We start from the raw sequence: 25,316 nt of genomic DNA on the forward strand, positions 1-25,316 counted from the left end.
CCTAACTTCTGACCTGTATGTCTTTGCACAGTGCATGCAAGAATGAATTGTCTGACTGTTGGGACTGCCTTTTCCTTTTTACAGCCATCAGAATTGTGTCATTAATACATGTAGTAGATGGGGTATAGTCAGAGTTTGGTGGTAATTTGTGGAGTACGTCTATTTTCCTTAAGTTGATGATTAGCCCATAATCATCAATCACATTTTGAAAAACAGTTCACAATCCACTGAAGGCCAAGCTCAGAATATGAGGTGAGAGCACAATCATTAATAAACTGCAATTCTCTTATCATTTCTGATATCTTTGGCACGATTTGACCATATCGCTGCACCCATTGATCAGCGTGGTGAGCTGGAAAATAGCTTGCAAAGTTAAAAATATGATTTGTGGCCAATATAAAGTGGTTCGGTATCTTCCCTGCCCCTTTCGAGTGCCACAAAGGGCCTTGCATACAAAAAGGGCGCAACGTTTATTAGCATGATGTTTATTGGATTTCAACATCATTATCGAGTTTGGCAACTAAGTTTCCACCCTCCTGAATGCTTCCCGCCTCTCCATTGAGACATCATGTTGGCGTAAATAACTACTGGTCAATAGTGTGGTTCAGGTACAGTAGTAGTGAAAGAGAGTACAGTTTGCCTATCATCACAACAGGTCCACAGCAGATGGTTTCCCTGGCCCTATACTCAACCCTGAAACACCTGGAAACAAGGACACTGATGTCAGAGTCCTATTTATTGGCAACAGTTTAGCCTTCAACACTATTATCCCAACAAAGCTCATGGCCAAACTCTGTGGCCTAGGGTTTGGCTCCTCCCTTTGCCACTGGATCATCAACTTCCTAACCCACAGATTGCAATCAGTAAGAACAGGCAATGACACCTTGTCCACTATCCTCAATACCACAAGGCTGTGTCATCAGCCCCTTACTAAATTCCAAATATGCTAGCGATTGACAGGCCAAATTCTGCTCCAATTCCATTTTCAAGTTTGCTAATAACACCAACATAATTGGATCTCAAACAATGATGAGACAGAGTATAAGAAACTGATAGAGAATCTAGTAAAATGGTGCAATGACAATAATCTTGCCCTCAATGTCGGTAAAAATGAGGAGGAAGTCATCTACTTCAGGAAGCATAGTGGGCATAGAAGCATGCCTCTGTCTACATCAATGTGGATGAAGTGAAAATGTTCAAGAGCTTCAAGTTTTTAGGAGTCCAGTTCACCAATAACTTGTTCTGGTCCCTCCAGGCTCACGCTATAGTGAAGAAAGCCCACCAACACCTTTACTTTCTCAGGAGGCTGAGGAAATTTGGTATGTCCACTACGATTCTCTCCAATTTTTACAGATGCACCACAGAAAGCATTCTTTCCAGATCCATCACAGCCTGATATTGCTCCTGCTCTGACCAAGACCACAATAAACTACAAAGGGTTGTGAACAAAGCCCAGAACATCACACAAACCAACCTCTATCCACACTTACAGCTGCTTCAGAAAAGTTATGAAATCCTTGATTTTTAGACTCTAGCAGCTTTCCCAGAACTGATATTAGTTTCCTGTTTTCTCTCTACCTTCCTTTTTGATTATCAGACTTACATTAGCTATCCTCCAATCTATAGGAACTAGTCCAGAATCCAAGGAATTTTGAAAAGTAACCGCCAATGCATTTATTATTTCCAGGTCCACTTCCTTAAATACTCTGGGATGAAGATTATCAGGACCTGGAGATCTAACCATCTTCAATCCCATCAATTTCCCCAAAACCATTTTTCTACTAATGCTGATTTCCTTCAGTGCCTCACTAAAATGTGTTTCTGTCAGAGCTCCTGGTACATTATTCATGTCTTCTTTTGTGAAGATAGAAGCAAAGTACAAATTTAATTTCTTTGCAATATCTTATGAACTCTCCCTTTTCTGCCTATAAAGGGCCTACATTTTGTCTTTTTTTTCTTTAGATACCTATAGAAACTTTTATTCAGTTTTTATGATCAGTTAGGCCAGTGGGCTGATGAATAACAGATGGAGTTTAATTCAGACAAATGCGAAGTGATGCATTTTGGTAGATTGAACCAGAACAGGACTTACTCAGTTAATAGTAGGGCGTTGGGAAGAGTTACAGAACAAAGAGATCTAGGGGAACATGTTCATAGCTTCTCGAAAGTGGAGTCACAGGTAGACAGAGTGGTGAAGAAGGCATTCAGCATGCTTGGTTTCATCGGTCAGCAAGAAGTCTGACAACACCAGGTTTAAGTACAACCGATTTATTTGATAGTAAACTCACAAGCTTTCAGGGTTCCCCTCTTCGTTAGGTGAATGGAGAGTTCTGGCCTCAGACAGAGCATATAACAGCACAGACAGTTTACAGATTACTGATTCGAATGTGAGTCTTTTATGCAAGTTAGTTGTAAAGACTCACATTCTAATCAGTAATCTGTAAACTGTCTGTGCTGTTATATGCTCTGTCTGAGGCCAGAATTCTCCATTCACCTGAAGAAGGGGCAAACCCCGAAAGCTTATGAGTTTACTATCAAATAAATCGGTTGGACTTAAACCCAGTGTTGTCAGACTTCTTACTGTGTTTACCCCAGTCCAACGCCGGCATCTCCACTTCAGTGGTCAGAACATTGAATATAGGAGCTGGGATGTCTTGTTGAAGTTGTACAAGACATTGGTAAGGCCACACTTGGAATACTGTGTGCAATTTTGGTCACCCTATTATAGAAAGGATATTATTAAACTAGAAAGAGTGCAGAAAAGATTTACTAGGATGCTACCGGGACTTGATGGATTGAGTTATAAGGAGAGGATGAATAGACTGGGACTTTTTTCTCTGGAGCGTAGGAGGCTGAGGAGTGAACTTATAGAGGTCTATAATGTAATGACTGGCGAGACGCGCCATCAATAGGTCCAGGCAGCGGGCGATCAACGGGGCCGTCCATCCCAACTGTCTGCCCCTCTACCATGGCTACGTTCGCGGCCAGGTGTCCCTGGAGAGGGAGCATGCGGTGTCCACGGGTGCAGTTGATGCCTTCCGTGCCCGCCGAGCACCGCAGGGGCTGAGGTGTGTTATAGACCCTTACAATCATATTTTGATTTAATGTTTTAAGTTTCCTTTGGACTTTGGTTTCTGTTTGGGCCGCCCCCCTCTTCCTTTTTGGGGGGCTGCCCCTCTTAATTTGTCCCTAAGTTAATTTGAGTTTGTTTTACTTGTTGGGCCATTAAAAGAACTACCTGATGAGTCCTAATGGATGGTTAAATCAGAGAGCCTCATGCTTCCTATTTAAAACAGGTATGTCAGACTCCCACCCTGCATTCAGCGGAGAGCATGCTCTATACAGTTGTATGGTATAAATAAATTAACTTGGTGACAGGACTTTTGCCTTCGTGGAGTTACTACAATGGCAATGAGGGAAAAAGGAGTGACCTAAAGGAACTTGCTGAACCACCACACATATTGAGAGAAAGCCATTGTTGAGAAAACATGCCATTGTTTGGGAAATTGGATTCTTTTGACCCTGCAGCGGAGGACTGGGCCCAGTATGTGGAAAGGATGAAGTATTTCTTCAGTGCAAATGACATAACCTCAGATGAGAAGCAAAGGGTTATCCTGCTGGCTGTGTGAGGACCAGCTGTTTTTGTGATTTTGCTCAGTTTAACTTTCCCTGAGGCATTTACACACAGTCCTTCCGAGAGTTGCCAAACTTAGAGTTCAAGAATATTATGACCCAAAGCCATCCCTTATCATGCAGAGATACCATTTGAACTCCACATTTAGAGATACTGGGGAGTCAATCACCAGTTTCCTAACAAGGCTAAGATGTCTGGTGGAGGCTTGTGAATTTGGTGTGGGGGCAGTGGGGGGGGGGGGGGGGTGCTAAATGAGATGCTCTGAGACTGGTTGCTGTGTGGAATTAAAGATTTGACAGTACAGAAACGCTGTTGGCGGAGACCCAGCTGGACTGTAAACTGGCATTACAACTAGCTTTGTTGTTTCAAAAAAAAAGCAGCAAGCGGGGCACATGAACTCCAAGGTATCCCAATGGAGTTAGAGGCCAACACCAGGCAGAGTGGGTTAGGGGACTACCACTATGGGGCAGGCCACTACATAGTGGCCCTCCAGAAGGATTTGGATATGAGGCAGCCCAAGTCTACACCTAGATAAGGCCAGGTTAAGCCCAGACTGACAGCAGTTCCTGTAGAGCCCTGCCCAACGTAACATTGCTATGGTTGCCAGTGTCAGGATGCACAGAGGATACCAGGAAGCCCAATGCAGGGGCCATAACAACACTCACCGTGAGAAGCACTTTGAAGCGGGGGAGACTGTTTGAGTCAGAAATTATGCAAACAGGTGTGTCAGATTCCCAGCCTGCATTCAGCAGGGTGCAACTGGAGAGCGGGCTGTGTATGGTGCAAATGGTAACTTGGTGACGGGGCTTTCACCTCCACGGAATTACTACAACCATCCACCTCTGACAGGGAGCTTCATACCTCCACCCACACCTATAAAAACAAAATGGAAACGGGGGAGACCATTTGAAACTGCTCCGCCATTTCTGATCGTGGCTGATCATCCAACTGATCCCTGATCCCTCCTTTATCCAAATCCTTTGATTCCTTTCAGCTCAAGTGCTATATCTAATTGCTCCTTGAAAACATTCAATATTAACTACTTAACTAATTCCTGAGGCTGACCACTTTTCTAGGTGAAGACATTACTTCTCATCTCTGTCCTAAATAGTGTACCCTGTATCCTCAGGCTGCGAACCCTGGTTCTGGACACACCCACTGTTGGGAACATTTTCCTTGCTCGGTGGTCAGGGGCTTCAAGTCTGCAGGCTATCTTGGGGGGAAGGTGTATGCACACATCAAGGTCGCATTAGGGACAATTCCAGGACAGGATGTGCACTCAGCCTTGCTGCCCCAGAGAGTTCATTCAATTTCTTCCTGCACTGGCAGCTGGTTCCCCGTGCCAGTGACCGTGCATTAATTGCCAATGGCCTTTGTCTTCTAGCCCTCTCTGCCATCCATTCCCCTGGTTCGATGCCCATCCGGTGGGAATAATGTGTCCCTTCTCTCTTCCACTGCATCCAGAAGACATGCGAGCTCCCTCTTTGAGAATGTGGGGGCTGACCTTCTTGCTTGCCTGTCTGTCCTTGGGACTTAAATGCAGGTCATCCTTATTAAGATGTGGAGATATGGGCATTGGACTGGGGTGGGCACAATAAGAACTCTCACAGCAGCCGGTTAAAGTCCACTTTATTTCTCGTCCAAACTGGAAATAAAAGTCCAGGTTTATTTGGAATCATGAGCTTTCAGAGCACAGCTCCTTCATCAGGTGAACAGAGAGGTAGGTTCACAACAACAACATACATTGGCAAAGGCATAATTGCAAGATAATGGTCGGAATGCGACACTTTACAGGTAATCAAGTCTTTAGAAGTACAGACAGTGCTAGTGGAGAAAGCGATAATCACAGATTAAAGAAGTGTGAATTGTCTCAAACCAGAACAATTAGAGGGATTTTGCAAGCCCAGGCCAAATGGTGGGGGTTGCATGTAGAACATAGAACATAAAACATAGAAAAACTACAGCACAAACAGGCTCTTCAACCCACAAGTTGTGCCTATGATATCCATACCTACTAGGCTTACCTATAACCCTCAATTCTATTAAGTTCCATGTACTCATCCAGAAGTCTCTTAAAAGACCCTATTGAATTTGCCTTCACCATCACCGACGGCAGCCGATTCCACTAACCCACCACCCTCTGAGTGAAAAACTTACCCCTGATATCTCCTCTGTACCTACTCCCCAGCACCTTAAACCCGTGTCCTCTCGTAGCAGCCATTCCAGCCCTTGGAAAAAGCCTCTGAGAATCCACCCGATCTATACCTGTCAACATCTTATACACTTCTATCAGATCCCCTCTCATCCTTCGTCTCTCTAAGGAGAAAAGACCGAGCTCCCTCAACCTATCCTTGTATGGCATGCCACCCAATCCAGGCAATATCCTTGTCAATCTCCTCTGCACCCTTTCAATAGCTTCCACATCCTTCCTGTAATGAGGCGACCAGAATTGAGCACAGTGTTCCAAGAGAGGTCTGACTAGGGCCTTATAAAGCTGCAACATTATCTCCCGACTCCTAAACTCAATCCCTCGATTGATGAAGGCCAGTACACCATATGCCTTCTTAATCACATTGTCTACCTGCGAGGCCGATTTGAGAGTCCTATGGACCCGGACCCCAAGGTCCTTCTGATCCTCTACACTGCTAAGAGTCCTACCCTTGATATTATACTCCTTCATCCCATTTGACCTGCCAAACTGGACCACTATACATTTATCCAGGTTGAAGTCCACCTGCCACTTCTCCGCCCAGCCTTACATCCTATCTATGTTATGCTGCAACTTCTGACATCCCTCCAAACTACCTACAATATCACCAACCTTTGTGTCATCAGCAAACTTCCCAACCCATCCCTCCGCTTCCTCATCCAAGTCATTTATGAAAATTATAAACAGCAAGGGTCCCAGAACAGATCCCTGGGGCACTCCACTGGTGACTAACCTCCATGCAGAAAAAGACATATGTAATGTGACATGGACCCAAAATTCTGGTTGAGGCCCTCCTCATGCAGGCGAAACTTGGCTATTAGTTTCTGCTTGGCAATTTTGCATTGTCATGTTTTGAAGACCGCCTTGGAGAACCGAAGATCAGAGGTTGAACACCTTGGACTGTTGAAGTGTTCCCTGACTGGAAGGGGACACTCCTTGCTGGCAATTGTTATGTTATGAGGTAGAGAGATTCTTCCCGCTCAGAAAGGACAGCAGGACTAGAGGGCACAGCCTCAAGATAAGGGGGGAGCAGTTTAGAACGGAGTCGAGGAGGAACTTCTTCACTCAAACGGTGGTGAATCTCTGGAATTTTCTGCCCGTTGATGTGGTGGAGACTACCTCGCTAAATATATTTAAGACACGGGTAGATAGGTTTTTGGTAGGCAAGGGAATTAAGGGTTTAGGGGAGAAAGCGGGAAAGTGGAACTGAGCCACTTCAGATCAGCCATGATCTTATTGAATGGCGGGGCAGGCTCGAAGGGCTAGATGGCCTACTCCTGCTCCTATTTCTTATGTTCTTATGTGCTGTCCATTCATCTGTTGTCATAACGTCTGCATGGTCTTGCCAATGTACCACACCTCAGGACATCCTTTCCTGCAGCGTATAAGGTAGACAACATTGGCCGAGATGCATGAGTAAGTACTGCGTATCTAGTAGGTGGTATTCTCACTTGGTGGTATCTATGTCAATGATTGGGCACAGCTTGCAGAGGTTGTCATGGCATTTTGTTTGCTGTTCTCCTAAATGCTGGGTAGTTTGTTCACAGCAAACTGCCGGGATATTGTCACGGTCTTTTCAGTATCCTGTGGCTTCAGCTGTTTCTTGATATCAGATAGTGGAGTAAGTCAAATTGGCTGTAGACTGGCAATTCTGATGATGGGGACCTCCAGAGATGGCCAGGGTGGATAATGCACTCCACAATTCTGGCAAGTGTAGAGTTGCAAGTTCTTCAGCCTTATTTTTGCACTGATCTGCTGACCTTCTCCATCATTGAGGATGAGGATATTTGTGGTGCCTCCTCCTCCAGTGAGTTGTTTGACTCTACCACCATTCAAGACCTGATATGGCAGGACTGCAGGGCTGAGAACTGACCTGTTAGATGTGGAATTGCTTAGCACTGTTTATTATTTATGCTGTTTGGCACGCTAGTCCTATGCTTCACCAGGTTGGCACCCCATTTTTAAGTTTGCCTGGCATTAGATTTAATTTATTCTTGTCACATGTATTAGTATACAGTGAAAAGTATTGTTTCTTGCGTACTATGCAGACAAAGCATACCATACATAGAGAAGGAGAGTGGAGAATGTAGTATTACTATCATAGCTAATTTATAAGGAAAATGCTGTTGTTGAGTTGGTTGGTATGTGACCTCAGGCTTTTGTATCTTTTATCTGATGGAAGAGAATATATCCAGGGGGTGTGGGGTCCTTAATTATGTTGGCTGCTTTTCTGAGGCAGCAGGAAGTGTAGATAGTGTCAATGCATGGGAGGTTGGTTTGTGTGATGGATTGGGCTTCATTCACAAGCCTTTGGAGATTCTTGAAGTCTTGGGCAGAGCTGGAGCCATACCAAGCTGTGATACAACCAGAAAAAATGTTTTCTATGGTGCATCTGTAGAAGTTGGTGAGAACTTTAGCACATATGCCAAATTTCCTTAGTCTCCTGAGAAATTAGAGGCATTGGTGAGCTTTCTTAACTCTAGTGCCCGCATGGAGGGACCAGGACAGATTGTTGGTGACCTGGACACCTAAAAACTTGAAGCTCTGAACCATTTCTACTTTGTCCTCCTGACTTCCTGCAGTCTTCATTGCTTCAGGATTGATCCCACCTTGATGGTAATGGTAGGGTGGGGGATATGCCAGGCCATAAGATTATATATATTTTGTGGTTGAATACAATTCCGCTGCTGCTGATGGCCCATAGCGCCTCATGGATGCCCAGTCTTGTGTTGCTATCTGTTCAAAGTCTATCCCATTTAGTACGGTAGTCGTGCCACATAACACAATTGAGTGTATTCTTGATGTAAAGACAGGATTTTGTCTCCACAAGGACTGTCTGGTGGTCACTCCTACTAATTTTGTCATGGTAAGAAGTCTCACAACACCAGGTTAAAGTCCAACAGGTTTATTTGGCAGCAAAGCTTTCGGAGGGCTGCTTCTTCATCAGGTGCCTACCCCAGTCCAATGCCAGCATCTCCACATCATAATTTTGTCATAGATAGATGGATTTATAGCAAGTAAGTTGTGAGGATGAGTTCAAGTATATTCTTCTTTCTTGTTGTTCCCTTACCACTTGCCGCAGTCCCAGTCCAGCAGTTATGTCCTTTAGGATCGGATCAGCTCGGCCTGCGGTTGTGCTACTGAGCCACTTTAGATGAAGGAGATTAAAGTCTCTCACTTAGATTACATTCTGCACCCTTGTCATCCTTGATGCTTCCTCCAAGTGGCACTCAAAATGGAGTACTGATTCATTAACTGAGGGGGACAGCACGTGACAAACAGAATGTTTGATCTCGTGCCATAAGACTTTGTGATGTCCAGAATCAATGTTGAGGACTCCCGGGGCAACTCCCTCCTGACTGTATACAACTGTGCCATCATCTCTGCCAATAGTACAGGACTCAGAATGGTGATGGTGATAGGACATTATTTGTAAGGTTTGGTTTCATATATGACTATTAGTCAGGAGGACTTTGCAGAATCAACAAAGTCTGGATTTGCCGTTGTCATTTCCAAGGTCTCTGTTGATGCTAGGTGGTCTGGTTTCATTCTTTTTTGCTTTCTTTGTCAAAGTTTTATACAATTAAGTGACTTGCTAGGCCATTTCAAAGGGCATTAAAGAGTCAACCACAGTAATGTGGACCTGGCGTCACATGTAGGCCAGACCAGGTAAGGACGGCAGGTTTTCTTCCCTGGACATTTGAGAAGCAGATGGGTTTTCACAAGAATGGTTTCATGATCATCGTTAAGCTTTTAATTCCAGATGAAATACTGCATTTAAGTTCCATTATCTGCTGTAGTGAGATTTGATCAAAGAACAAAAAAAAGAAAATTACAGCACAGGAACAGACACTTCGGCCCTCCAAGTCTGCACCAACCATGCTGCCTGGCTTAATTAAAACCCCCTACCCTTCTGAGGACTATATCCCTCCATTCCCATCCTATTCCTGTATTTGGCAAGACGCCTCTTAAAAGCCATTACCGCATCCGTTTCCACTACCTCCCCAGCCAACGAGTTCCAGACACCCACTACTATGTAAAAAAAAATCTGCCTCGTACATCTCCTTTAAACTTTGCCCCTTGCACCTTAAACCTATGCCCCCTAGTAATTGACTCTTCCATTCTGGGGAAAAAACTTCTGACTATCCACTATGTCCATGTCTCTCATAATCTTGTAGACTTCTATCAGGTTGCCCCCTCAACTTTCGCTGCTCCAGGGAGAACAAACCAAGATTCTCCAATCTCTCCGCATAGCTAATACCTCCATACCAGGCAACGTCCTGGTAAATTTTTTCTGTACCCTCTCCAAAGCCTCCACATCCTTCTGGTAGTATGGCGACTAGAATTGAACTCCATATTCCAAGCGCGGCCAAACTAACATTCTATGAAGTTGCAACATGACTTCCCAATTTTTAAATTCAACATCCTGGCTGATGAAGGCAAGCATGTTGCATGCCTTCTTGACTACCTCCTCCACCTGCATTGCACTTTCAGTGATCTGTACACCTGTACACCCAGATCCCTTTGCCTATCGATACTCTTAAGGGTTCTGCCATTTACTCGATATTTCCTAACTGTTTAGACCTTCCAAAATGTATTATCTCACATTTGTCCGGATTAAACTCCATCTGCAATCTCCCTGTCCTGTATCCTGCTGTTTCCTCTGATAGCCCTCATCGCTATCCGCAAATCCACCAACTTTTGTGTCGTCCGCAAACTTACGAATCAATCCAGTTACATTTTCCTCCAAATCATTGTTATATATTACAAGCAGCAAAGGTCCCAGCACTGATCCCTGAGAACACTACTTGTCACAGCATTCCATTTAGAAACGCACCTTTCACTGCTACCCTCTGTCTTCTTTGACAGAGCCAGTTTAGTATCCACCTTGCCAGTTCACCTCTGATTCCATATGACCTCACCTTCTGCACCAGTTCCCAAAAATATTACTCTGGGTCTCTGGCTTACTAGTCCAGTGACAATACCACTGTTTCATGGCATCCCATTTCTCTAATGCTGATGCCTTCCTGTGACCTCACTGCAGTCCCAGGCGTGATCACTGCTCCCAGAGATACCAAAAGGGAGGACTTCCTGTTGGTGAGAAAGTACATGCCGCCTCTGGCCAATTCAACAAACTTTTTTATAGCTGCAGAGTGTGTTGCCCAAGTGGAGGTAGATTCACTTCTGACTTGTTTGCAAGGGGGCAGAACCACTAGCTCCAGTGTAACATTTAGCCCAATATCGTAATTGCTTATACATGCAAGTACCTGAGAAAAGAGCAAACTGATGTCTTCTTGTTTTGTTTAATTGCTACTGCTATTTTTGTTTTCTCTCCAGAAAAGAGTTGGGGCTTCTGCAGAAATTGTACAGTCTGTATGATGCAGTGATGAATAATATTAATGGTTATTATGATGTGCTGTGGACTGAACTAGACATTGAAAAGATTAATGCTGAGCTGTCGGACTTTCAAAACAGGTTACTAAATTAAACTGATTTATATTCAACTAAGTTATTCCATAAAGCATAGCACTTTTATTTCAAGAATGTTTTGTGAAGGGTAAACTAATGGCACCTAGCATAGCATCGTTAGAAAAGCAATCAATGCAAAATACCTCATTCTTCCCCCTCATACCAGGTCATCTGTCTCTGATTCTTAAAGTTGCTACTTATTGTTTCAGTTTCTTCTCTCTCCCTCCTTTCAGTTCTGACGAGTAGTCTGTCTATTTGAAACGTTAAGTGTTGCCCTCCTAATAGATACTGGCAGATCAGCTGAATTTTTCCAGCATCTTCTGTTATTCTGGCATTGATAGCTTTGGTCTGATATATTCCTGAAGATTTGATCATCTGTCCTGTGATGTGACAAAACCCATGACGTGATAAAACCTGTGATGCTATGTGAAATAGCCCATTGTTCAAGTGTCTGCCTTACCTTGCTAGAATCAGTAAAATCCAGCCCATGTTTCTCTCTTTCTTGCAGCCCAGACCCAAGAGAAATCATGGGCTCTGGTACTTCTCTTGTTCCTGGGCCCCTTTAAATCAATTCAGAAAAACATATTTGTACTTCACTATTTTGAGGACAATCTTCTCCAATGGAGTCAAAAGAAACTCTTCTCCCCAATCAAAGAAGTGTTACTATAGCTGAAGCTTATTGTGCTCTCTGTTGTCTCAATGTCCATCTTGATCAGCTGTATGTTTTTGGCTGGAGGCTAGGAATATCACCCACATCTCCCTCATCAGCATAGGACTCCTCCTTTTGGGGACCCTAGATAAACAAGGGTGAATGCAATTTGAAAATAAGGGGGAAATACAGTAGCAAATGCCATCAGTAGATTTTCACCAAAATATTATAAGTCTCAACTGGGAGTTAACATCTGGAAATCAGGGATACTAAAGAGCAAAAGCTAGTGGTAAACTGGAGGATTGGGAGAACTTTAAAGCTACTAAAAATCAAATCAAAAGAACTAAGAGCTACTAAGGGAAATAGAAAAATGCAGTTGATGTAGTTTACATGGACTTTAGCAAAACTTTTAACAAGGTACCATATGGGAGATTGATTGAGAAGGTTAAAGCACGTGGAATTCATAGAAACTTGGTGAAATGGATCAGAAACTGGTTTAATAATAGGACTCAAAGGGTAGTGGTAGAAGGCTGTTTGAATGACTAGATGCCAATATCCAGCAGTGTACCATAAGGATCACGACTGAAACCCTTGTTGTTTGTTATATATATAAACAATATAGATGAAAATGTTGGGGAAATGACAAGCAAGTGTGCAGCTGACACCATATTGGTTGGGTGGTTGTAGGTTGCAGGAAGATATGGAATCATAAAAACCGTACAATGCAGAAAGAGGCCATTCAGCCCATCGATTCTGCACCGACTGCAATCCCACCCAGGCCCTACCCTCATATGCCTATATGTTTACTCACTAATCCCTCTAACTTACACATCTCAGGACATTAAGGGAAATTTTAGCATGACCAATCAACCTAACCTGCACATCTTTGGACTTGGGAGGAAACCTGGGCACCCGGAGGAAACCCATGCAGACACAAGGAGAATGTGCAAACTCCAGGCAGACAGTGACCCAAGCCAGGAATCGAACCCAGGTCCCTGGAGCTGTGAAGCAGCAGTGCTAAGCACTGTGCCACATGCCGCCCCAATGGGTTATTGATGGGTTGGTCACATGGGCAGAGTAGTGTCAGATGGTATTTAGCTCTGATAAGTACAAGGTGATGCACTTTTGGGGGAATTGCCCCCTTTGTTTCTTCTTCCAAAGTGCTGAATTGGCAAGAAAACTGATCTAGATCATGACTGTTTTTTCAGTGAAATTTCAGACTCGAATCTCCCCACTCTGTCAATGCAGAGGTCACAATCGTGAATATCATTAAAATCTCAGGTGAGTGAGGCCTATTAATGCCGGAGTCTGACAGTTCTGGAACTCTGCATATGCACAGTAGTCCCGATCTGTCAGCCTTTCCATTTTCTGGCCTCCTGGGGCCACCATAGTGCTGCCCACCCGACACCATCACGGTCCTCACGACAATTCCTGGGTCAGCCCCAGCCCAGCCCCTGTCTTCCCAGAGTGCCTACCTATCTTTGTGTCATCAGTAAATTTAGCAACTATCTGTTTAAACCCTTCATCCAAGTCATTTATATAAATTGTAAGCAGTTGAGGTTCCACCACTCACGCCATCTTGCCAACCTGTAATAACGTTTGTACCTAACTCTCTACTTCCTGCTAGTCAATTAATCTTCTATTCATGCCAATATGTTACCCTATGATATGAGCTTTTATTTTCTATAGTACCCTGTGATGTGATACTTTACTTCATTTTTCAGAAGGGATTCACCAGTACATTCACCAGTTCCCCTTTATCCACATCACATTTACTTCTTCAGAGGACTGTAATAAATTGGTTAAACACAGTTACCATTTCACACATCATGTTGAATCTGCCTGATTACTTTGGGCTTATCCAAGTGCTTTGCTGTTACCTCTTTAACAATCACTTCTAACATTTATTCGATGACAGATTTTCAGTTAACTGGCCTATAGTCCTGCTTTTTGAATAATGGAGTTATATTTGCCATCTTCCAATCTAATGGAACCTTCCCAGAAACGAAGGCATTTTATGACATTAAAACCAATGATTTAACTGTTTCACGAGACACACTTTAAAGACTCTAGGATATCCATCAGAACATAAGAACATAAGAACATAAGAAATAGGAGCAGGAGTAGGCCATCTAGCCCTTCGAGCCTGCCCCGCCATTCAATAAGATCATGGCTGATCTGTCGCTGCTCAGTTCCACTTTCCCGCTTTCTCCCCATAAGCCTTAATCCCTTCTCTTATCAAAAACCCATCAACCCGTGTCTTAAAAATATTTAGCGAGGCAGCCTCCACCACTTCAACAGGCAGAGAATTCCAGAGATTCACCACCCTTTGAGTGAAGAAGTTCCTCCTCAACTCCGTTCTAAACCGCCCCCCTTTTATCTTGAGGCTGTGCCCCCTAGTCCTACTGTCTTTTTTGAGCGGGAAGAGTCTCTCCACCTCTATCCTATCCATCCCATTCATCATCTTATACGTCTCAATGAGATCTCCCCTCATTCTTCTAAACTCTAACGAGTACAAGCCCAGTTTATTCAGCCTCTCCTCATAGCTCAACCCCCTCAACTCCGGCATCAGCCTAGTAAACCTCCTCTGCACTCCCTCCAAGGCCAAAATATCTTTGCACAGGCACGGCGCCCAAAACTGCACACAGTACTCCAGCTGCGGCCTCACCAATGCCCTATACAGCTGCAGCAAGACCTCCCTACTTTTATATTCAATCCCCCTCACGATGAAGGCCAGCATCCCATCCGCCTTCCTGACCACCTGCTGCACCTGCAAGCTGGGTTTTTGCGACTCATGCACAAGGACCCCGAGGTCCCTCTGCACCGTCGCCTGCTGCAGTTTTTCGCCCCGTAAGTAATAGTCCTTCCTACCATTCTTCCTACCAAAGTGGACCACCTCACACTTGCCAACATTAAATTCCATTTGCCATTTCCTGGCCCATTCGCCCAGCCTATCTAGATCCTTCTGCAGACTCTCCACACCCTCCGCACAATTTGCTGTTCCCCCAATCTTGGTGTCATCAGCAAATTTCGACACCCTACCCTCGGTTCCCTCCTCCAGATCATCTATATAAATGGTAAAAAGCTGAGGCCCCAGCACCGACCCCTGGGGCACTCCACTAGTCACCATCCGCCAATCCGAATAGCACCCGTTGACCCCCACTCTCTGCCTCCTATTTGACAGCCAATCCTTTATCCACGCTAACACCCTACCCCCAACTCCATGTCCCTCGACCTTCTGCAATAACCTCTTGTGAGGTACTTTGATCTAGTCTCTTGTCAGCCCGCAGTACAGTACCACTTTTTTGATAACTGCACTGTCCCTAAGTTTCTCTCTACCTCCTACTTCCTGGTTTTTAGTTGTTTCTGGGATGTTACTTGGATCCTTTAGAGTGGAGATTGATGCAAATATTTGTTCAATTCATCTGCCATCTCCTGGTATTCCATTATCAATTCTCCAAACTGACTTTCTATAGGACCAAGGTTTACTTTGTTAACTGTTTTCTTTTGTAAAATATTTGTAAAAACTCCTACCATTGAACATACATAAGAACACAAGAAATAGGAGCAGGAGTAGGCCATCTAGCCCCTCGAGCCTGCCCCGCCATTCAATAAGATCATGGCTGATCTGAAGTGGCTCAGTTCCACTTTCCCGCTTTCTCCCCATAACCCTTAATTCCCTTGCCTATCAAAAACCTATCTACTCGCGTCTTAAATATATTTAGCGAGGTAGCCTCCACCACTTCAACGGGCAGAGAATTCCAGAGATTCACCACCCTTTGAGTGAAGAAGTTCCTCCTCAACTCTGTTCTAAACTGCACCCCCCTTATCTTAAGGCTGTGCCCTCTAGTTCTGCTGTCCCTTCTGAGCGGGAAGAACCTCTCCACCTCTACCCTATCCATCCCCTTCATCATCTTATATGTCTCAATAAGATCCCCCCTCATCCTTCTAAACTCCAACGAGTACAAGCCCAGTCTATTCAGCCTCTCTTCATAGCTCAACACCCTCAACTCCAGTATCAGCCTAGTGAACCTCCTGCGCTCCCTCCAAGGCCAAAATATCCTTGCAGAAGTGCGGCAACCAAAACTGTACACAGTACTCCAGCTGCAGCCTCACCAGTGCCCTGTACAGTCACAGCAAGACCTCCCTACTTTTATATTCAATCCCCGTCGCTATGAAGGCCAGCATCCCATTTGCCTTCCTGTTGGTTCTTATATTTTTAGCTTGTTTTCTCTTGTATTGTAATTTCTGCTCCCTTAATAATCTTTTAGTCATCCTTTGCTTTTGCTTATATTCTGTCCAATTTTCCGATCTATTGCCTACCTTTGCACAATGAATAAATAAAGGAAAACTGTATTGCTACCAGACTTCCTTAGTTTTTCAGCACTTTCGATTTTTTTCTGAAGTATACGGTGAAGTTGTGTAATATACATTTTATACTTTATTTGCGTCATGGGTGATAGTGGAGATGTGTTGGAGGAGGATTGTGTGGAGTTTGCAGGTCCTCCCCGTGTTGGCATGCATTTCCTCTGAGTTTTTCTCCCACATTCCGAAGACTTGTGGGTTGGGTGGCTGGCTGTGCTAAATTGCCCTTTATATGTGAGGTTACAGGGATGGGGCCTGGATGGGATTGTTGCCAGTGTAGTCTCGAGGGGCCGAATAGCCTCCTCCTTTACTGTAGGGATTCTACAATTGTTCTACAATGATCATAAGTAGGCTAACATTAACACTACTATGAATATCTTCTAGTCGCTACACTCCAGCACCTGTTTGGGTACACTGAGGGGGAATGTGGCATAGTCAGTGCGCCTTACCAGCATGTCTTTCAGACTGTGTGAGGAAACCAGAATACCAGGAGGAAACCCATGCATACAGGGGGCGAATGTGCAAAATCCACACAGACAGAGTGACCAAGCTAGGAATTGAAACCGAGTCCCTGGAACTGTGAGGCAGCAGTGCTAACTACTGTGCCACCATGTTAATTCGTTTTATTTCATCTGAACCATTTCTAGGTGTCGGAGGTTGCCCAAAGGCTTAAAGGAATGGCAAGCATTTCTAGATCTAAAGAAAAAAATAGATGATTTCAGTGAATCATGTCCCCTGCTTGAAATGATGGCCAACAAGTCAATGGAACTGAGACATTGGGACCGAATATCTGCAGTAACAGGGCATAAATTTAATGTGACATCAGAAGCATTTACTCTGAAAAATGTTATGGATGCTCCTCTGCTTCCGTTTAAGGATGATATTGAGGTATGTTGAGCCATTAGTCAGTCTCATTCAAACCCCATAGAAGAATACATTATTTTTGTCTGATGGTATAAAATGAGCAATAGCAAATTGCAAATCAGTTTTACACTATGCCTCATTTTCCTTTCCATTGACTTCTACTGAAGTTCAATTTAACACCTACTCCCCTTCCTGCAGACCCTGCCCCTCTTCCCTCTGATTATTCAGCCTCATCCATTCTGCTCTAGATAATTTGGAATTACCAGTTCCTATGTCCCCTCAGCAAATATACAACATTGTAGACAATGTGTTTCAAAGCTATCCTGCACCTGCTTCTGCATTTTCATTAGGCCGTTCCATTAAATCCATTTTTTGGGTGTCAGCATCACTGGCAAGTAACAATCTTTAATTGTACTGTCAATATGCTAGACTACTTCAGATAAAAAAATTCTCATCTAAGTCTGAAATGACCAAAATCTTATCAAGAGATCTGTCCCCAGATAAAACAACTTCAGTGTCTATCCTATCAAGCCCCTTCAGAACCTAGTACATTTAAATGAGGGGTCCGATTTTTCTATTGCATCGCGTTCATTTTCAGCATGAAAACTTGATAAAGTTGGGCGTGAGGCCATTACTGAGATCCATGCCCACATCCATGCAGATGCCCAGTTTACCAAGGCCCGAAAATGGCCGCGATCCGATTTGCGGCCGATATGGGTGCAACGGCGATTTAAATGTATTTGCGTGTATTTAAATTGAATTATTGCGTTGCCTGCCCAACTTTACCAGCATTTCCCCCTTTCTCCCTTTACCATCATGTTCACCTGTCCATATTCGGCGCGAAACAGACCTGCTCTGCAAAGGCCTGTTTTGGGCATTCCAGCTTCTGAAGAGGTGAGTTCAGAGGTTCCAATGGCTCTCTGACTCAGCTCGGTGGTGACGGTGGTGGTGGTGGTGGGGGCAGGGGCAAGAAGGGAGGCCTGAACATTTTCTGGTGGGGGGGGTGGGGTGGAGGCGGAGGCGGAGGCAGGTCAGATGTACCTCTGGTGGGGGAGGTGGAGGGGAGGGAGGGCAGATCACTGTCTGCTTGGTTGGGGGGGAGGGGGTGCTGGGGAAGGGAGGCCAGATCATTCTCGTGGGCAGGTGGGGGGAAGCCTGCTTATTCCCTGGTGGGGAGGGAGACTCAATTGTTCTCTGGTTTGGGGAGGAGGGAGGCGGGTAAGATGTATCTCTGGTTGAGGGGTGGGCGGGGCGGGAAGGGAAGGCCTAATCGCTCACTGGTTAGTTGGGGGGGAATGACTGTAAATAAGAACACAAGCACTAAGAGCAGGAGTAGGCCATCTGGCTCCTTGAGCCTGTTCCACCATTCATTAAGATCATGGCTCTACTTTTTGTGGACTCAGCTCCACTTACCTGTCAGCTCACCATAACCCTTAATTCCTGTATTGTTCAAAAATTGATCTATCCTTGCCTTAAAAAGTAGGGTGTATCTCTTGTGTGTGTGTGTGTGTGTGTGTGGGGGGGTTGTTGGTGGGGGGGTGGCGCAGGGAGGCCAGAAGGATCTCTAGTGAGAGGGAGGGTAGAGGGGGCCTACTGCCATTCTGTGGGCAATTGGTCTGGGTAACGGGGCAGGGGAGTGGGGGGTGGTGGGGGAGTGGATAAGAGGGACAGTTATGTTGTGGGGGTGGGGGATGACTGTGGGGACTATTGCTCCTGCTTTTCACTATCAGGCTGCTTTATCCATTTTTTGCGGCCCAGGAGTGATGTGTTTTTCTAACTATGCATGCGCAGTTCAGAGCTCCGATTGTTTTGGATGCAATAAGCCCTACCCACAGTGCAATTCAGACTCGCAATATTTTTTTCAGCTTAAGTGCATGTGGCCACCTGAAAAGAGATTTCCAAGTCAGACCTGAATTGCATCCAGATTCAGCACTTAGAATGAAAATGGTAAAATCGGGCCTGAGACCTCCTTTTCATTCTTCTGTAGGCTCATTTTATTCAGCCTTCCAGGACATCTATCTCATTGCAGGAACCAATCTACTGAACCCTCCTAACTCCCATGTCCTACCTGACCGTCACTTCCATCCTAAGTTCAAACATATGAACCTTTGCTGTCTTGCCTCCAGTAAAACTATTTTCTTCTTTTGGTTTGGAGGCTAACACGACGAACAATTTCATCAAAGCTCTAGACCATTGAAGTAATAATTCCTTATATTCATGCTGTACTTGCATTGTAGCTTTCTGTTTTTCTTGTGCGAGAATATCCAACCCCCTCTAAAATTAATATTTAGAAAATTTACATCTGCAAAAAAATGTTTAATTTCTATTCTTAGTATTGGCTGGAGAGATGATGTGGCCAGAAGGGATTCAGATTCTTGAGGTGCTGGGACCAGTTGTGGGGTAGTTTGGACCTGCACAAACTGGATGGGCTGGACCCAGCCAGAGTTGGGACCAATGTCCTTGCAGAGATATTTGCAAGTCCTGTTGAGTATTTATCTAGTACTGCAGGGGGATGGGATCTAAAAAATAGGAGGAGATAGGTCAGATTCAGATTAGGAGAATTCATGTAGAACATTAGTGAGTGATGCAGAAGATGCAGTGACGGACTTGGAATTACAGGAGAAGCAAAGTTTAAAAAGTATCAGGCAAGAGAAAATGATGGGGTTAAACTGTTTACACTTCAATGCAAGGAGTATTACAATCAAGGTAGATGAGATAAGGGCAGAGATAGGCACATGGTAGCAGGGTATCATTGTTACAGCAGAAACCTAGCTAAAAGAGGGACAAAATTGGTAGGTCAATTTCCCTGTTTATAAAGTCTTCAGATATGATAAAGCGGGAAATTAAAAGGAGGCGGAGTAGCACTAATTGTTAAAGAATTAATTCCAGTTGATAGAAGGGATGATAAACCAACCAGGTCAAAAATTTTATGGGTTGAATTTAGAAATAAAAAAAGGGGTATTCGTACTTCTGGGAGTACACGACAGACCCCAAATAGTGAAGGGGAGAATTTCTCCCTGTAAGAACAAGAAAACAATTAAAGTAGGAGATTTTGACTATCCTAAAAGATACCACTTGGTAGGTTGTTGCGTAAGGTTAAATTTCACTGAATCCAGGGTGAGGTAGCCAATTGGATACAAAATTGTCTTCCCAGTGGTTGTAGAGGGTTGCTTTTCAAACTGGAGGCATGTAACCAGTGGTATGACTCAGGGAGTGGAGCTGGGTCCACTGTTATTTGTTATTTAAATTTGAATGAGAATTTAGGAGGCATTGTTAGCAGGTTTGCAGATGACACCAAGATTGGTGGCATAGTGGAGAGTGAAGAAGGTTATCTCGGATTGCAACAGGATTTTGATGAATTGGGCTTGGGGGCAGATGGAGTTTAATTTAGATAAATGATGCGATCCATTTTGGTAGATTGAATTGGGACAGGACTTACTCAGTGAGTGGTAGGGTATTGTGGGGTGTTATAGAACAAAGAGACCGAGGGTTACATGTTCATTGTTCATTTAAAGTGGATTCACAGGTGGACAGGGTGGTGAAGAAGGCATCAGGCATGCTTGGTTTCATTGGTCAGGAAACTGAGTACAGGAGTTGGATCGTCTTACTGAAGATGTTGTTGTACAAGACATTAGTAAGATCAGACTTGGAATACAGTGTAAGAGTTTTAGTCACCGTATTGTTGAAAGGATATTATTAAACTAGAGAAAGTGCAGAAAAGACTTACGAGGATGCTACCAGGACTTGACGGTTTGAATTATAAGGAGAGGCTGGATAGACTGGAACTTTTTTCCCTGGAGTGTAAAAGGCTTAAGGGTGACCTTATAGAGGTCTATAAAATAATGAGAGGCATAGAACAAAGATCAAAGAAAATTACTTCACAGAAACAGGCCCTACGACCCTCCAAGCCTGCACCAACCATGCTGTCTGGCTTAATTAAAACGCCCTAACCTTCCGGGGACCACATCCCTCTATTCCCATCCTATTCATGTATTTGTCAAGATGCCCCTTAAAAATCATGACCGTATCTGCTTCCACTACCTCCCTCAGCAACGAGTTCCAGGCATCCACCACCCTCCGTGTAAAAAATCTGCCTTGTACATCTCTTTTAAACCTTGCCTCTTCCATTTTAAACCTGTGCTGTCTAGTAATTGACTCTTCCACCCTGGGAAAAAGCTTGTGACTATCCACTATGTCCATGCCTCATAATCTTGTAAACTTCTATCAGGTTGCCCCTCAACCTTCGTCGTTCCAGTGAGAACAAACCAAGTTTCTCCAACAACTCCTCACAGCTAATGCCCTCCATACCAGGCAACATCCTAGTAGATCTTTTTTATACCCTCTCCAAAGTCTCCACATCCTTCTGGTAGTGTGGCAACCAGAGTTGAACACTGTATTCCAAGTGCAGCCTAACTAATGTTCTATAAAGCTGCAACATGACTTGCCAATTTTTAAACTCAATACCATGGCCGATGAAGGCAAGCATACCGTATGCCTTCTTAACTACCGTCTCCACCTGCATTGCCACTTTCAGTGACCTGTGTATCTGTACATCCAGTTCCCTTTGCCTATCAATACTCTTAAGGGATCTGTCATTTACTCTCTCTGCCACATCCTCTCTGTGCTTGACCTTCCAAAATGCATTACCTCACATTTGCCCAGATTAAACTCTATCTGCCACCTGTCTGCCCAAGCATCCAACCAATCTACATCCTGCTGTATGTTCTGATGGTCACCATCGCTGTCCGCAAATCCACCAACCTTTGTGTCATCCGCAAACTTACTAATCAATCCAGTTACATTTTCCTCCAATATATATTACAAACAGCAAAGATCCCAGCACTGATCCCTGAGGAACACCACTTGTCATAGCCCTCCATTGAGAGAGCATTAGTCATTGGGGACTCCATAGTTAGGGGGACAGATAGGAGATTCTGTGGGAACGAGAGACTTGTGGTTGGCATGTTGCCTCCCAGGTGCCAGGGTGTGTGATGTCTCAGATCATGTTTTCAGGATCATTAAGGGGTAGGGGATCCAGTGCCAAGTGGTGGTCCACATCAGCACCAAAGACATTGGTAGGAAAAGGGATGGGGATGTAAGGCAGAAATTCAGGGAGTTAGGGTGGAAGCTTAGAGCTAGAACAGAGTTGTTATCTCTGGTTTGTTACCCATGCCACATGCTAGCAAAGTGAGGAATAGGGAGAGAGAGCAATTGAACACGTGGCTACAGGGATGGTGCAGGAGGGAGGGATTCCGATATTGGATAATTGGGACTCATTCTGGGGTACGAGGGACCTCAACAAACAGGATGGTCTACACCTGAACCAGAGGGGTATCAATATCCTGGGGGGGATATTTGCTAATGCACTTCGGGAGAGTTTAAACTAATTCAGCAGGGGGATGGGAACCTGAATTGTAACTCCAGTGTACAGGAGGTTAAGAGTTGTGAGGTCATGAATAAGGTTTCAAGGATGCAGGAGTGTACGGCAGGCAGGAAGGTGGTTTGAAGTGTGTCTACTTCAACACCAGGAGTGTCTGGAATAAGGTGGGTGAACTTGCAGCATGGGTTGGTACCTGACACTCTGGTTCCCCTTCAGCTAATTCACATTTTCTTTTGTTCCTACCCCCTACCAAACTTGTTTAAATCCTCTTGTGTGACACTAGCAAACCTCCCGGCCAGAATATTTATGCCCTTCCAGTTTAAATGCAACCTGTCCTTCTTGTACAGTTCTCACCTACCCCGGGAGAAATCCCAATGGTCCAGATATCTGAAACCCTTCCTCCTACACCAGATGTTTAGCCATGTGTTGAACTGCACTATCTTCCTATTCCTAGCTTTACTGGCACATGGCACAGGGAGTAATCCTGAGAGTACAACCCTAGAAGTTCTGGTTTTTAAATTTCTACCTAACTCCCTAAAATTCTGCTGTTGGACCTCATCACCCTTCATAACTATGTCGTTGGTATCAATATGTACCACGACCTCTGGCTGTTCACCCTCTCTCTTCAGAATGATTTCTGCCCATTCAGAGACATCCTGATAGATAAGGTAGATAGTCAAAATCTTTTCCCAAAGATAAGGGAGTCTAAAACTAGAGGGCATAGGTTTAAAGTGAGAGGGGAGAGATACAAAAGGTTCTGGAGGAGTGATTTTTTCGCTCAGAGAACGGTCAGTGTCTGGAACAAGCTACCAGGGGCAGTAGTAGAGGGAGGTATAATATTTGTCTTTTTAAAAGCATTTAGACGGTTACAGGGGTGAGATGGGTACAGAGGGATATGAGCCAACTGCAAGCAATTGGGATTAGCTTAGTGTAAAAACTGGGTGGCATGAACAAGTTGGGCCAAAGGGCCTGTTTCCAAGCTTTAAACATCTATGGCTCTCTGACACTATTTCACCATTTTTTGTTGAAGTGCCGGGCGGGTGTGTAACTGGGAGAGTTTCAGATCCATTTTTGGGGCACATTTGTAGGCCCTCTCATACGCACTCTGGCTGCAAAATTTTGAGCGAGTCTGTTTCTTGCTGCAGAAGCCTGGGGGCAGGGCTGAACACACCTTAAAGCCTGCAGCTTCAATTGGGGCTCCCCTGCTCGATCCCTCCTGGGCCAGATAATGCCTCCCTCGGACCCCATGGACACTGGATCCTTCCCCAACATTACTGTTCCTTTTATATCCCCGTGTCCCACTGCTGATCGTGTCCACTCCTACTTTTGATTTGATTTATTATTGTTACACGTATTAGGTACAGTGAAAAGTATTGTTTCTTGTATGTTATACAGACAGAATATACCATTCATAGAGAAGGAAACGAGTGAGTGCAGAATGTAGTATTACATTAGTCTTTGTCTAGGGTGCAGAGAAAGATCAACTTAATGCAAGGTTGGTCTATTCAGAAGCCTGACAGCAGCAGGGAAGAAACTGAGTCGGATCTTAGATTTTTATATAGAATATAGAACATAGAAACATAGAACATTACAGCACAGTACAGGCCCTTCGACCCTTGATGTTGTGCTGAGCTACATCCAAACCCAATATCAAACTATCCCACTACCTATTATTCTGGTGTGCTCAATGTGACTATCCAATGACCGCTTGAAAGTTCCTAAAGTGTCCGACTCCACTATCACAGCAGGCAGTGCATTCCACACCCCAACCACTCTCTGAGTAAAGAACCTACCTTGGACATCCCTCCTATATTTCCCACCATGAACATTATAGTTATGCCCCCTAGTAACAGCTACGTCCACCTGAGGAAAGTTTCTGAACGTCTATTCTATCTATCCACCTCATCATCTTGTAAACCTCGATCATGTCGTCTCTCATCCTCTCCGCTCTAACAAGAAAAGCCCCAGTTCCCTCAACCTTTCCTCATAAGACCTACCCTCCAAACGAGGCAGCATCCTGGTAAATCTCCTCTGCACTCTCTCCAATGCTTCCACATCCTTCTTATAATGAGGTGACCAGAACTGCACACAATATTCCAAATGTAAACTCACCATGGTCCTGTATAGTTGCAGCATAAGCCCACAGCTCTTAAATTCAAACCCCCTGTTAATAAATGCTCACACATTATAAGTGTTCTTCACGGTTCTGTCCACTTGAGTGGCAACCTTCAGAGATCCGTGGATACAAACTCCAAGATCTCTCTGTTCCTCCACATTTCTCAGAATCCTGCTGTCGACCCTGTAATCCACATTCAATTTTGTCCTACCAAAATGAATCACCTCGCACTTATCAAGATTAAACTCCATCTGCCACTTTTCTGCCCAGCTCTGCATTCTATCAATGTCTCTTTGCAGCCTACAGCAGCCCTCACCTCATCCACTACTTCACCAATCTTGGTGTCATCAGCAAATTTACTAACTCACCCTTCAGCCACCTCTTCCAATTCATTGATAAAATTCACAAAAAACGGAGGATCCAGCACTGATCCCTGTGGTACACCGCTGTTAACTGGCCTCCAGTCTGAAAATTTTCCCTCCATCACCACCCTCTGTCTTCTAAGAACTAAGGGTGGCATGTTAGTGCAGTGATTAGCACTGCTGCTTCACAGTCCAGGGTCCTGGGTTTGATTCCCGGCTTGGGTCACTGTCTGTGTGGAGTTTGCATGTTCTCCTCATGTCTGTGTGG

General features: G+C 44.5%; 1 protein-coding gene across 1 annotated transcript in view; it reads left to right on the forward strand.

Moving 5' to 3' along the window:
• LOC145345623 (dynein axonemal heavy chain 8-like) overlaps positions 1 to 25,316 on the forward strand; it is a 1,557,438-nt gene that overhangs the window by 704,701 nt on the left and 827,421 nt on the right. Inside the window, exons 36-37 of the mRNA XM_080193457.1 lie at positions 11,181 to 11,318; positions 16,974 to 17,214. Coding sequence (XP_080049583.1) covers positions 11,181 to 11,318; positions 16,974 to 17,214 — 379 coding nt within the window. The remainder of the gene's footprint in view (positions 1 to 11,180; positions 11,319 to 16,973; positions 17,215 to 25,316) is intronic.

This window comes from Carcharhinus amblyrhynchos, chromosome 7 (assembly GCF_965287045.1).
Source record: "Carcharhinus amblyrhynchos chromosome 7, sCarAmb.v2.hapA, whole genome shotgun sequence".
NCBI lineage: Eukaryota > Metazoa > Chordata > Chondrichthyes > Carcharhiniformes > Carcharhinidae > Carcharhinus > Carcharhinus amblyrhynchos.